This window comes from Pyrus communis, chromosome 14 (genome assembly GCF_041283825.1).
Source record: "Pyrus communis isolate YQ-2024b chromosome 14, ASM4128382v1, whole genome shotgun sequence".
Taxonomy (NCBI): Eukaryota; Viridiplantae; Streptophyta; class Magnoliopsida; order Rosales; family Rosaceae; genus Pyrus; species Pyrus communis.
The window spans coordinates 15975857-15990634 of record NC_142578.1 but is presented as its reverse complement, the minus strand read 5'-3'; the positions used below and the strand labels follow the sequence as shown (position 1 = coordinate 15990634).

At 38.8% G+C, this 14778-nt stretch overlaps 1 protein-coding gene across 1 annotated transcript in view; it reads right to left on the bottom strand.

Moving 5' to 3' along the window:
- LOC148691293 (uncharacterized) overlaps positions 1-14778 on the bottom strand; it is a 175108-nt gene that overhangs the window by 133236 nt on the left and 27094 nt on the right. Inside the window, exon 3 of the mRNA XM_088683978.1 lies at positions 13614-14330. Coding sequence (XP_088540104.1) covers positions 13614-14330 — 717 coding nt within the window. The remainder of the gene's footprint in view (positions 1-13613; positions 14331-14778) is intronic.

The following is a 14778-nucleotide window of genomic DNA, read 5'->3' as shown; positions in this document are numbered from 1 at the left end:
TCTTGTTTTCTAAAGTCGTTGCATGATCTCATTATTCTCTGCTTGGTTACTACTTAGAAGGCGTTTCATCATATAGTTCCAAATGCTAGAACTCATGCCCATTTCATTCAAAGCATGTTATTGATTTGCATAACACATATTCAAGAAGAAGTTGTGTAGTGACCACCACCATAGCCAAATAGCCTTACTTCCCATACTTCGTATATGTGTAAGTTTTAACCCCGTTGATCCTTGTTTAGCCTTTATTCTTTGTTTACCCACATTTTCCTCACCTAGCCTAGTTTAGGACAATCCCCACCCTTGTTCTTAAAATATAGTGAGCATGACTTAATTGAATTCCTTTTGAGTTACATTATGAAAGAAAATAAGTGTGGGGGAGAGAATGTTTAAGTGTTTATGTTTTGAGATTCAAAAAAAAAAAAAAAAAAAAGAAAGAATATTAGATCAGAATAAGTGATTGAAGAAAGGTTCCAAAACACCAATTCTGGGAGTAAATTGTCTAAATTCTCCCTTTTTGTTCAAAAGTTGAGTTTTCATTCAAAAGTGAATTCTAAGTTGATTCAAATGCTTTGCTCACTATTTCTTTAAGAACCTTTGTTATCCACATACCCCAAGCCCCGTTACAACCCTTGACTTCTATCTTGAGTGTTGTGTATTTCAATTTGTGGAGTTTGAACTTGGTATGAGCTTATGGTGTCACTGGTTCTCGCGTCTAAGTAGTAGCATTCCATTCATGAGATCATATCTAAACATGCTTATTAACTCCAGAAATTGCGTTCTTTGTGATACTTATATGTGAGTGTTCGTTTTCATGTTACATCAATCTTCTCACATATGACTAGATTATACGTGAGTCTCTTCATTTTCTGCATATTTTCTCTTCATTCTTCCATCTCCAACCACTCCCTACTCCATTCCACATACACCTAAAGCCCTTAAGCTCACCTTAGACCTTGTGCTACAACAACGAGGAAGAAAAGAGTGCTTAAACGTTCATACAATTCAAGTTTGAGTTGTTGGAATGTTTAGATGTTTCTTTGATTTCAAAGTTTAAATTTAATTCTCTTTGTTTTGTACGTATGAGAAGGGAAGAAAAGAGTGCCTAAACGTTCATACAATTCACGTTTGAGTTGTTGGAATGTTTAGGTGTTTCTTTGATTTCAAAGTTATGAGGAACTAAACCCCCTTTAGCTAGGGGGTGATTCGAAACTATGTTTATATTTGCAATTTGAATTGATTACGTTTGGTTGGAATTTCATAAGTTGTGGATTCAATTCGTTTAACTGTTTGATTGATAACTTATTTATGTATGTTCATTGAGATTGCAAGCTTAATTTTCATGCATAAATATGACGCTAGAATATAAGTGAATTTCACCTAATCGCTATGAACTTATATTCACAAGTAGTGGAGGTTGCTTATAAACAATCGCGTTAAACGAATTCTTGGCATAAGTTTCATGCGTATTCCATAGTAACGAATGCCTCGTCGATGTTTATGATTTCCGTTGAACTTAATGATCTTTGTTGAATGTCTCTATCATGCGTATTCCATAGTTAGGGACTTTGATTAAGAATAATTTGGTTGTAATGCGTATTCCATTCAATCCAACGAATTTAGGGAAATCTGAAAGTTAATCTAAGCGGATCTAATTAACTTGGAGCATTGAGTTTCACAACTTATCGAAAGACCAACTGAGAATCAATTTTGTTTTGCAAGTGTAACATGTGTGGAGAAGAACCCCTTGGCTATTCCATCATCCATATTTTTATCACATTCATATTTACATTTTGCCTTTAATTATATTCTGTCTTTTTAATTTAATATCGTCCAACCACAATTCCCCCCCTATTTTGTTAAGTCTTAATCATTCGTATTTGTTTTATTTTTGTATCTTTAAGCTTTTGGAGTCATAAACAATTGCAAATTCGTCTAAATCAAGTTCTAGCTTCTATTTGAGTCAATTTGATTGTTTTAGACAATTTGAGTTTTTCAAAGCCTTTCTGAGTCATAGTAGTCTTGTTAAGAGTATTTTAATTTAGTTTTTATGTTTTTAAGTCAATTTAGAAGGTTTTAGCTAGCCCTCCTAATCCCCGGTCTAGAACGATCCCTCACTTATCCATTCTATTACAATTGTCAAACGAGGGTTTAATTTGAGTGTCAAGTAAATCTCGCATCAATTTCTTGGTGAGGGATGTGGAGTGGTTGAATGTGGTGCAATGATAATGTTTTGTGGCTGAATTGGTGGTGGAATTATGATGGGAATGCTTGTAGGGTTGATATGCATGTGAATTAGGTTGGAAAGAGGTGGAAATGGAATGTTATGCAATGATAATGTCTTGTAAAGATACTAATAAATAATGCATGTAGGGTTAGGAAATAAAATCATAACTTAAAGGGGGATGATTAAAGGGTGTTGAAAGGTTTTGCATGGCTTTGAAGTGATTGTGGATTGGGCTAGAGTTTAAGTACATGAAATGGACCCAAATTGCTCCCCCTTGCATGGCAAGGAATGGTGTTTGTGTTAAGCCCAAGGCAAGGTGAATGTAATTGGGTTAGGGCCATTGTTTTGTGTCTTCAAGTGCATACAAGGCCTTCAAATTCGTCCATCCTCTTGGCTCCATGGATAAGCTATCCAATCCATGCCCAAAAATGCTCCAAATGGCCTCAAAATGCACTTTCTTGCTCCCTAGGCCCTTAGAACCTAAAAACACACAAAAGAAGCATAAAGGACTAAAATAACGAGAGAAACATAACGTAAATGCACGAGAACAAGCCATTTAAGTCGCATGAATATGCTCCTATCAAATACCCCCACACTTAGCTTTTGCTAGTCCTCGAGCAAAACAGAATAAAAACAAATAAACAAAACGACACTAAACACGTAAAACACAACCTAAACCTTCCAACAACCGTCTTAGGGATTTCCAATGCACATGACATGTTAAAAATCATCATTCTCACAGATTTTAGTCATCTTCACACTTAAGTACATTCTTAATCATAGTCACCATATACTAGTTCACAATTAAGCATTTAAAACCATGTTTTGAATGTAGTAACATGCCTTAGAGAATTTGCTCAATTCCTTACAAGATATGCACTCGATTTTCACTCAGAATTTCTAACTACACACCCTAATCTAGTCATATGTGAGAAGATTGATGTAACATGAAAACGAACACTCACATATAAGTATCACAAAGAACGCAATTTCTGGAGTTAATAAGCATGTTTAGATATGATCTCATGAATGGAATGCTACTACTTAGACGCGAGAACCAGTGACACCATAAGCTCATACCAAGTTCAAACTCCACAAATTGAAATACACAACACTCAAGATAGAAGTCAAGGGTTGTAACGGGGCTTGGGGTATATGGATAACAAAGAAGGGATATGGAAAACAAAGGTTCTTAAAGAAATAGTGAGCAAAGCATTTGAATCAACTTAGAATTCACTTTTGAATGAAAACTCAACTTTTGAACAAAAAGGGAGAATTTAGACAATTTACGCCCAGAATTGGTGTTTTGGAACCTTTCTTCAATCACTTATTCTTTTCTCTTTTTTTTTTTTTTTTTTTTTTTTTTTTTTTCTTTTCTTTTTCTTTTCTTTTGAATCTCAAAACATAAACACTAAACATTCTCTCCCCCACACTTATTTTCTTTCATAATGTAACTCAAAAGGAATTCAATTAAGTCATGCTCACTATCTTTTAAGAACAAGGGTGGGGATTGTCCTAAACTAGGCTAGGTGAGGAAAAAGTGGGTTAACAAAGAACATGGGCTAACACGGCTCAACGGGGGTACAACTTACAACATATACGAAATATGGGAAGTGAGGCTATTTGGCTATGGTGGCAACTACACAACTTCATCTTGATATATGTTATGCAAATCAATAACATGCTTTGAATGAAATGGGCATGAGTTCTAGCATTTGGAACTATATGATGAAACGCCTTCTAAGTAGTAACCAAGCAAAGAATAATGAGATCATGCAACGATTTTAGAAAACAAGAAATCACAGATTATACTCTCCAAAGAACGTTATAGGCTCAAGTCTCTCAGGGTTGTAGCATTTGTTTGAGTTCCTTCCTTCAGGCATGTTACAAAAACTAAATTTTCTTTTATGATTGCATGTGAAGTCATACATTATAACCATAACCAAGCATATACCAAGAGTAAATCAAACTTTTCTCTATGTTTATAACTCTTTTTAACAGTCATGCAATTACAAACCAAATCCTTACATTGTGTTGGAAGGTATCCTAAGACACAAACACACACACAAAAACAACTTTAAAACAACTCTTTTTGGGTTTTTCAAAACAATTTTTCAAATTTTTATGGGATTTTCGAATTTTTAAGACAAAACACACTAAAACAGTTTTAAAACAGTGAGAAACAACATGTGAAGTGATAGGTGAATAAATCCCACGAATTTGCATCAAATATACTTAGTTACCCCCTCACACTTAAATCAAACATTGTCCTCAATGTTTTAAGCATAGATTCACACAAAGCATAAGTAAATACACAAAAAGCACTTAAACATACTAAACATGGCATAATGTAATTAACAAAGAGAAGAGTTTAGAGACGCAAATCTGGTTATAGAGTGTAAATTCCATCTTCTCCTTGGTAATTGCATTGAGGCTTTTGATCTTTGTGATTCCACAGGCTTACTCTTGAACTGGTTTCTGCCCATCGTTGATTTTCCTTTGTGCTACTTCTTGAACTGGGCAGCAGGATGGTTCTTTTGGTCTCCCCTGAAGGTCTGAGCTTACCCCTTTGGTCTGTTTCTTTGTTCAATCTTTCCAATTCGTATTGAAAAGGGTTGGAGGATAACTCAGCCTATGTTTGTCTCCACATGCTTCAATGTATCATTTTCACTTGCCTTACTCGCTCCCCTTTGCAGAAGTGGTCCCTTCTCCGGAAGTGTATCAACCGTTGAAGATGACTACTCAAGAGCAACGCTAGGTAAGCAATCAGGAATAGATTCCAGGCAGTTGGCTCCAGAACGGAAGACTGACTCCAAGTGCCGGCTGATTGCTTGTTTTACTTTGCCATGCGAGTAAGAACAAGGACAAAGAAAAAGACAGGGAAAGAGCATGATATGAGATACATTTGCTTTTGACCTTGATGATATGAGATACCTTTGCTTTTGAAGAAGCGGTGAATGAATCAGCACATGTATTTGTTGTGCTGTTTCCTCCTGGGTCATATGTACTCCAGGCATCTGGTATCATCTTTGGGGAAGAAGAAAGAATTGAGTATTTCGAAAGGCTTGGCTGGGAGTGCACCCTCAGAGGTGAGGGAGAGTTGGGCATTTTCTTCAGGTTTGCCCTGCCATAAAAGACGAAGGTCGACATATATAGAGATAATAGCAAGTGATGGTACTTTTTACCTTTGTCGACAAACGTTTTGATCCCGCAACTCTGGCTTTTTGAAATAGTGGCGCCTCTTCGATCTCTGAACACGCCTCTTCGATTTCTGAGCAGGCGCCCCTTCGATTTCTGAACGACGCCCCTTCGATTTCTGAACGACACGTGGTAGTGCAGATGCGGCTCCTTTTGACAAAGCTGCACGCGTCTTCTGAAAAGCTGAGAAAGCGTCGCCGAACTTTGCGCTTGTCGGCAAAAGATGTGTAGTTGTGATGATGGCCTCCACGTGTTGTCAGAAAAGAAGAAATCTTTTGACAAAGTTGAACGCGCCTTCTGAAAAGCCGAAAAAACGTCGCCTAAATTACGCCGGAAATTCCGGCTTTTTGAATTGGTAGACGCGTCGCCTTGGCTTTTTTATTGAGCTATCGATCACCACAACAAACACATTCTGAAAATTTCCCATTCTTGAAAATCGACTCTGGCCCTTTGAAATTTAACTCCATCCCTTCTCTTTGAACACTTTTGAAAAATGGCAAACTCATCGAACCTTAGCTTGGAATTGAGCCTTAGCAGTGATACGGGCGCGCCGCGTCAAGGTAACGTATGGCGCCCTTCTTTCTTTTCTTCTAACGGTCCTCTCACAGGTGAAGACTCCGTGATGCAGGACGCCACAACAGCTACAATAGTAGCTAGGAACCTCCTCACTCCGAAAGATAGTAGGCTGCTGTCAGGACGGTCCGATGAGCTGGCCGTTCAAGAGTCCCTCGCACTTAGTGTTCAGTGTGCGAGTTCTGTGTCCAACATGGGCCAACGCCTGCTTGCCCGCTCCCGTCAGGTGGAATCATTGATGGCAGAGGTGGAAAGTCTCAAGCAGGAGATCCAGCAGCTGAAGTATGAGAATAGAAGTTTGCACGTGCTTGCAAACAACTATTCGACGGGCATGAAGAGGAAGCTTGATGAGCTGCAAGAGTCTGAAGGTCGGATTCACAGTGACCGTCAAAGGTTCTCGTCTTTCCTCCAGAGGCACCTTTTTCCTGGGTCATCCAGCGCTTGGCCAAGTATTGAGGCCTGGAATGCTCTATCTTCGATGCCTTCTGCTCCTATGCCTTCTGTTCCTACGCCTTCCGCTCCGATGCCTTCTGTTCCTACGCCTTCCGCTTCAAGAGTAAAGCCACGTAGTGGGGCCTCAAGCAAACACCCTTTGTGAAGCACCATCTTTCTTTGTTTAGCAGTGCCTATCAATAAATCAAACATTTTCTCAATGTTACAATCATATACTCACACAATTAATAAACAAACAAATAATAACAACTAAACAACCTAACAAGGCAGAAACGAAATAGCAACAAAGAGAAGAGTTTTTTTTTTAGAAATCTGGATCTGGAGTGCTTTCTAAGTCTTCCTTTGTTGAATGCATGGGTTGCCTCCCAAGTAGCGCTAAGACACAAACAAACACCAAAATGACTCAAATGACTCTAAAAACACATATTTTTGGGTTTTTCAAAAGAATTTTTTTTTTTTTTTTTTTTTTTTTTTTATCAAATTTTCGGAGTTTTATACCAAGACATTATAAAACACACTAAAACACTCTAAAAACGCTTAAAACAGCAAGAAACAACATTCTAAGTGAAAGGTGAATAAATCCCACGAAATTCATGCAAATACAAATTGTTTATCCCCCCACACTTAAATCAAACTTTGTCCTCAATGTTTTAAGCAGAAAGTCACAACATAGCAAGCAAATAAACAAATACGAGAAAGAAAGCAAAGTAAAGGCAGTAAAGAAAAAGAAAGGAATAAAAATAAGTCTCTTAAAGGGGTTTCCAAGTTCTTCTCTATTCGGATGCATGGGTTGCCTCCCACGAAGCGCTTTCTTTTACGTCTTGCAGCCGGACGGTACCTCCGTTTAAGCTTGACTAGGTTCCACGGCATGGAGGGGTACCTCCTCCACGACATGCTCCTCAAACATCTCGTAATAGGGCTTCAATCGATGCCCATTCACTTTGAATTCTTGCTGCGTCCTTGAACTTTTGATTTGCACTGCACCATGAGGGATAACATTAGTAACAACAAACGGGCCAATCCATTTAGAACGCAACTTACCAGGAAACAAACGTAGGCGAGAGTTAAAAAGTAACACTTTCTGCCCAACTGTGAAGGTCTTGGTTCGAATCATTTTATCATGGAATGCTTTGGTCTTGGCTTTGTACATCCGGGCATTCTCATAGGCTTCATTCCGAATCTCCTCAAGTTCATTCAATTGGAGCTTCCTATGAACTCCCGCTGCATCTATGTCCATGTTGAAAATCTTCACGGCCCAATGTGCCTTGTGCTCTAACTCTACGGGCAAATGACATGGCTTACCATAGACGAGCCGAAAAGGTGACATCCCAATGGGTGTTTTGTATGCCGTACGATATGCCCACAGTGCATCATCTAAACGTAAGCTCCAATCCCTCCTTGTTGGTCCAACGGTCTTCTCCAAAATTTGTTTGATTTCTCGGTTAGACACCTCGGCTTGGCCATTTGTTTGAGGATGGTAAGGTGTGGAGACCTTATGGTTGACATGGTACTTTCTTAGCAACGCCTCAATGGTCCGATTGCAAAAGTGAGACCCTCCATCACTTATGATTACTCTCGGCATTCCAAACCTAGCAAAAATGTTAGTTTTCACGAAATCTGCAACCACCTTAGAATCGTTAGTACGGGTGGCTTTTGCTTCCACCCATTTAGAAACATAATCAACGGCTAGCAAGATATAAGTGAAACCATAAGATGGAGGGAAAGGGCCCATGAAATCAATGCCCCAAACATCAAAAATTTCAACATTAAAGACAGGGGTTTGCGGCATTTGGTCCTTGGTACCTATGTTACCCATTCGTTGGCAACGATCACAAGACATACAAAAGGTTCTAGCATCCCTAAATATAGTCGGCCAATAAAAACCACACTCTAGAACCTTGAGGGCAGTGCGTTGTGTGCCAAAATGACCACCACATGCATATGTGTGACAAAAGCTTAGAATTGAGTGAAATTCAGAATCATGCACACATCTACGTACAATTTGATCTGAGCAATACTTCCACAAATAAGGGTCATCCCAAACATAGAAACGTGCATCATTTTTAAGCTTATCACGTTGGTGCTTGTTTAGTTCATTTGGAATTTGTTTAGCCACCAAGTAATTCACTAAATCTGCATACCATGGTTCACTTACCTCAATGGATAGCAGCTGCTCATCGGGAAAAGTTTCAGGGATAGGCACGGCATGTTCATGCTCCTCGTGGATCATTCGGCTTAAATGGTCAGCCACTACATTCTTGCTTCCTTTCTTATCCCTGATATCAATATCAAATTCTTGAAGAAGAAGAATCCAACGGATAAGCCTCGGCTTTGCTTCCTTTTTCGTGAGCAAGTACCTCAAAGCTGCATGATCAGAATAAACGATTACTTTAGTACCAATTAAATATGAACGGAATTTATCTAAAGCAAAAACCACAGCTAGAAGTTCTTTTTCCGTCGTGGAGTAGTTCAATTGGGCATCATTGAGAGTCCGAGAGGCATAGTATATGACATGCGGCCGCTTGTCTCTTCTTTGTCCTAGAACAGCTCCTAATGCATAGTCGGATGCATAGCACATGAGCTCGAACGGAAGGCTCCAATCTGGAGGTACAATAATGGGGGCCGAGACTAGCTTCTCCTTGAGTTGGTTAAATGCCGAATTACACTCTTCATCAAACTTGAATGGCACATCTTTTTGAAGCAATCGGCAAAGAGGGTTGGACATCTTGGAGAAGTTCTTGATAAAACGCCTATAGAACCCTGCATGGCCAAGAAACGAACGTACCTCTCTAACCGAAGTAGGAGAGGGTAAGTGACGTACAAGGTCTATTTTCGATTTATCTACTTCAATTCCTTTTTCTGAAACAATATGTCCTAAAACTATACCTTGTTTCACCATAAAGTGACATTTCTCCCAATTCAAGACAAGGTTAGTTTCAACACATCGTTTCAAAATTAAGGTAAGATTATCCAAGCAATTATCAAATGAACTCCCAAATACACTGAAATCATCCATGAAAACCTCAATGATCTTTTCAACAAAATCGGAAAATATACTTACCATACACCTTTGGAAAGTGGCCGGTGCGTTGCATAAGCCAAATGGCATGCGACGATAAGCAAATGTTCCAAAGGGACATGTGAATGTGGTCTTCTCTTGATCATCCGGGGCTATCACAATTTGGTTATATCCAGAGTATCCATCAAGAAAACAGTAAAAAGCATGACCGGCTAACCTTTCGAGCATCTGGTGTTGATGTATATTTCCTTCCTAATGCAAGAATATATTTAGTATAATGGCATAAGCAAGGGTGTCGAATCCACAGGGACTAATTGGACCTATGTAACTACTTGTTTGCAAGAAATCTAAGAAATGAATCAAACTAGTCTAAATAGGCAGATTTGAATCAAACTAATCAAACTATGCAGATTTGTTGTTTTAACTTGAAAGCCTAAGAGAATGAAGTAAACACAAATCAATGAATCAACAACCAATATAATGAGATAGTATCAATGGAAATGAAACTAGGGATTCGATTTCACCATTGCTCAATTAAATCCATGTTTGTTAAGTTGGTTTATACTCATTCATCTACAAATTTCTTGAGTTTGTTTCACTTGGATATGATCAACCATATGATGTGTGGATTTGATCAAATTGTGATGTGCAACTTTGGTTCATAATCTAGAGTATGTAATGCACAAGAAACGTTCACTAAACCAAAGGGAACACTTGGCAGGATGTTTGCCAATCTTTCCCTTCATTCATTCACAAATCCACCAATATTAGACATGATGTATGTTTTAATCTTGGCTAAATAACTTGTGGTTAACTCAAATGGCGATCAAGCATACAAATCAACCCACAAATTCACAATTATAACAGAGAATGAATCAAGAACTAGGTAGACAAACTGAGCATTCTAACTTAATTACATAGCAAACTTTGCAAGGTTACATCGAATCCCTAGAGGAAGCTTAGTTACAATTCATGTTTACAAAAGATTTGACATAAAAGTATAAAACATGAATGAACATAGAATTGATAAGAATGAACCCTTGAAGCAAAACTGATGTTGAAGTCCTTGAAGAGTTCCTTGGTGTTGCTTCTCCAAATGTGGTGCGGATGAAGTAGATTGGTTTGGTTTGGATGGTTTCTGCCCTTAGGACAGAAATGGACAGAGAATGGAGTGAAGTAGGGGGGTTTTAGAGTGTGTAATGGACTGAAAATGAAGAAGGAACCTTGCGGATGGGAAAAGGAGAGAAAATGAGCAGTTTCTGTGAAAGGAAAAGAATGTAGAATGCAATGCAATGGAGAGGGCGAATTAGAGTGAATGATGGACAGAAAATGGAGCCAAATAGAGTGTGTGTGATCCCCCAACATTCAGATTGGATCTAGGAGTTGTTTAATTCAGAGGGCAGAGCATCAATCAGATGGAATGATGGGTTTCTGAGTGTAGTGGACGCATGGCTTGGACAACCCTGCAAGAATGTGTTTTGTTTAATCAAAATGCATGTGTAAAGTCTGCCACAAGGGAGTGGAACCTGCAAAGGTGACTTGGACCACCAGAAAATGTTTATACACATCTGAAAATGAGAAGAACACACGGCATGGACAAAGGGATGGGTTTGATTTCTGAAATGATGGCTGCAATGAGTTACTTGTTTAATCACAATGCATGTGAATTTCTGTAAAGATGAAGTGTAGAAATGTAATGGAGTGCACGGAATGGATGTTTGTGTTTGTTGGTGTCAAAATGGCTGAAATGAATTAAGTGATGGAAATGGGTGGTTTTGGCGCACAAGGGAGATGGACAAGTAATGGAATGCACGGCCAAGGTTGTGAACATGCATGTGAATGCATGTTTTGGTGTTGGAACCACATAATTGACTTCAATGCTTGTTTTATTTAGAATCACTCAATTTGGCCGAATTTCACTACATTCCTTCATTTGCCTTCCAATTGATCTTATTACACACTTGGCTGCACACTAACACCAAACAAAGTAAAATGCAACTAGTTTAATCCAAAAACAATACAAAAACGCCAAAAAAGAAAGCTATACATGCATGCAAAATGTGACTATCAAATACCCCCAAACCTGGTTTTTGCTAGTCCTCGAGCAAACTTAAAACTAAAACACACAAAACTCAAACATCTAACTAAACCACTTTCGCTGGCTAAACGATTGCACTGAGCATGTGCAACAAGCCTTTGAACCCCTAGGTGTCCCTAGTTGGAGGAGTTGTGTCTCCTGAGGGTTTACAGTGATGACACCCACAAACATTTACAAAATCTGCAAACAACTTGGCTAAAACATGCTTTCAACAAACTAATAAGAACCAATGAAGATTTTGTCATTCATTCAACTCAAAAGATTGCCACTTCAAAGAATCGTATCAATTGTAATGTATAAAGATATTTCTCAATGTCTTACAACTTCAAGGTCACCATACCCAAATGCTTAAGATAGACTTCGCCTCAACTCTACTCCTCACAGATTTCACTCAAGTCTTCACTCAGATCTTAAGGTTTAGTCTCTCAACAACATATATGAGTGAAATTATGTAAAGGAAATCAAAATTCTCACATATGAAATCTGAAATGGAAGCACAGTTTCTGAGTAGATCTCATGAAATGAATCAAATGTTAAGAATATAGATAACACACACACTTACCATCACCCATGAATACATCCTCAATGATCAGCTAGGTCTTTCTCAAGATTGTAATGTAAGGCTTAGGTTATAGGTTACGAGAGAAGTGATATGAAATACTAGAGCTTGGGGCATACCAAAGTGTTCTTGAGGATCATGCTCTTCACTTGCATTTGTTTTCTTTTTTCTTTGTTTTTGGCATCCAGGCCCTATGTCTTATAATGAGGAGATTTGGAACTTGTATCCATTTTAATTCTCTTCTTTTCTTTTTTCTTTTTTTATATATAACCCCTTTTTTTTTTTAGAAGCATCTTCAACATAGGTGCCCTCGGTACATGCCACAATCTTGTTCTAAGCTCAATTTACCTTTAGTCTTCATCACCTTGGTATTCCCCAAACTATAAGGTATGGCTTGTAATGGGCTAGAATGGGTAGAGTATGGTGTGGGTGATGAACGAATTGGGCTAAAGTGTTTGGCTGCAACGAGGGTGAATGGAACACACAATTGGGTAGGATTTAAGCCTTTTAGTAGTTAAACATGCATAGCCTAACATCATCTCATTGAGTTCATTCACGAATGATACTAAACACATGGTATCTGCAAAGAGAGTAATTCTTAGCATCCAATCAAAATAGAAGTAATGAGATCATTTAAAGTGAAATTGAAAGAAAGAGATAGGAGTAGAAACACTTTAAACCCTCTCAAAGAAGCAAATAGGCTCAAAATAACTCACTAGGGTAGTCTCCACTATTCTTCTTCCAGAATTTGAGTATGGTACCTCTATCATCATAATTTCAAGAGTTATAGCTTTATAAATGACAACAAGATGCAACTCTTTTCCATAGCAACCCAATCGTATGTTTTCAAACATAGTCCTCATATACATTCGTATTAGCATGCAAAACACTCTTAACCGAAACTAACACCTCAAATAGGCACAAACATAAAACAACAAACACAAAACAAAACTTCCAAACCACCCCCAAACCTAATCTAAACATTGTCCTCGATGTTTAAACTTGTATGCAATGTAAGTAGGCAAAGAAAATAGAATGGTAACAAAATAAACACAACATAAAGAAAGAACACAAACCACACTAGGTTGCCTCCTAGCAAGCGCTTTATTTAATGTCTAGGCAAGACATGGTAGCTTGTTCATGGTGTTGAAAATTCAAGAACATCCACGACTTGATACACTTGCTCTTCATCCACTTTATCCAAGTATGGTTTCAATCGCTGCCCGTTGACTTTAAAAGAAGTGCCATTCTTCATGTTCTCGATCTCCACAGCTCCATGGGGAAATGTTTGCAAGACTTTGAATGGTCCCACCCACCTAGACTTCAACTTTCCATGATGGTTGCCGTGCCATTCTTCACTAGAACCCATTGCAAAGAATTCCTCCTCCTTGCCGTGGCCTTGCATTGGCCCAAATCCTTCATTTTTGCGCTCTATGGCCTTAGTGATGGTTGTTTCCAGGGCGTCCTCGTTCAATTCTTCAAGGTATACCTGCGCCAAAGAATCGATAACATCAATGGAAAAACAAGAATGGTCATCAACGGGATATCTCATAGTTTCAGAAATATTAAAATCAATCACTTCCCCATCGAATTCCATTGTCAAGGTGCCTTTGTATACATCAATCTTCGTTCGGGCCGTCTTCATGAATGGCCTACCAAGGAGAATCGGCAAAGATGTAGAATGGGCTGAATCCTCCATGTCTAGGACGTAGAAATCAGCCGGAAAAATTAAATGGTTCACCTGCACAAGCACATCCTTCAAAACTCCTTTTGGATACGCGTTAGAACGATCGGCCAATTGTATAATTACACCATCTTGTTTTAATTCACCCAAATTCATAGATGCATAAATAGAATAAGGCATGACATTTATGGATGCACCTAAATCAAGCATGGCATGTTCAAAACGATTATGTCCAATCACACAAGGAATCGTGAAACTACCGGGGTCTTTGCACTTGGTAGGCAGTTTACGTTGCAAAACAGCGGACACATTCTCGCTTACCTTCACTACCTCTTTGTTTGCCCTTCTTCTCTTTGTATTGCATAGGTCCTTGAGGAATTTAGCATACTTTGGAACCTGTTTGATTGCATCGAGAAGCGGTATGTTCACTTGCACCTTCCGGAACGTTTCAAGAATGTCCTTCTCGCTTTCTTCCTTTTTTTCTTGCATGAACCTGCGAGGAAAAGGTACATTGGGCAGATTAGGACGTGAAGTACATGAATTTGAACTTAAATTACCTGATTTGGCCGAGTTAGGGTGATCTGCCTCAGGTTGTGTCGTCTCTTCATCTACTTTCTGGGCAGATTTGGGATTGTTTGGCTCGGTCCCAACTTCTTTTCCACCCCTTAGGGTGATGGCCTTGGCGGATTCGAATCCTCCCTTTGGATTGACTGTGGTTGAGCTAGGAAGCTTTCCTTGCTCTCTAATCTGTCCAAGGAACTCAGAAATCTGACCTATTTGTTTCTTCATATTCATCATCTCCTTCTCGTTATTTTCTATCCGGTTGTTTTGATTTTGCAACCCCTGCGAAATAGAGGTTAGTAATTGCATAGCTTGATTACTTTCCAAAGACGTACCTGAATGAGATGATGCCGAAGGTTGTTGGGATTGTTGGGGTGCATACGGCTTGGAATAAAAACCAGGGGGGTTT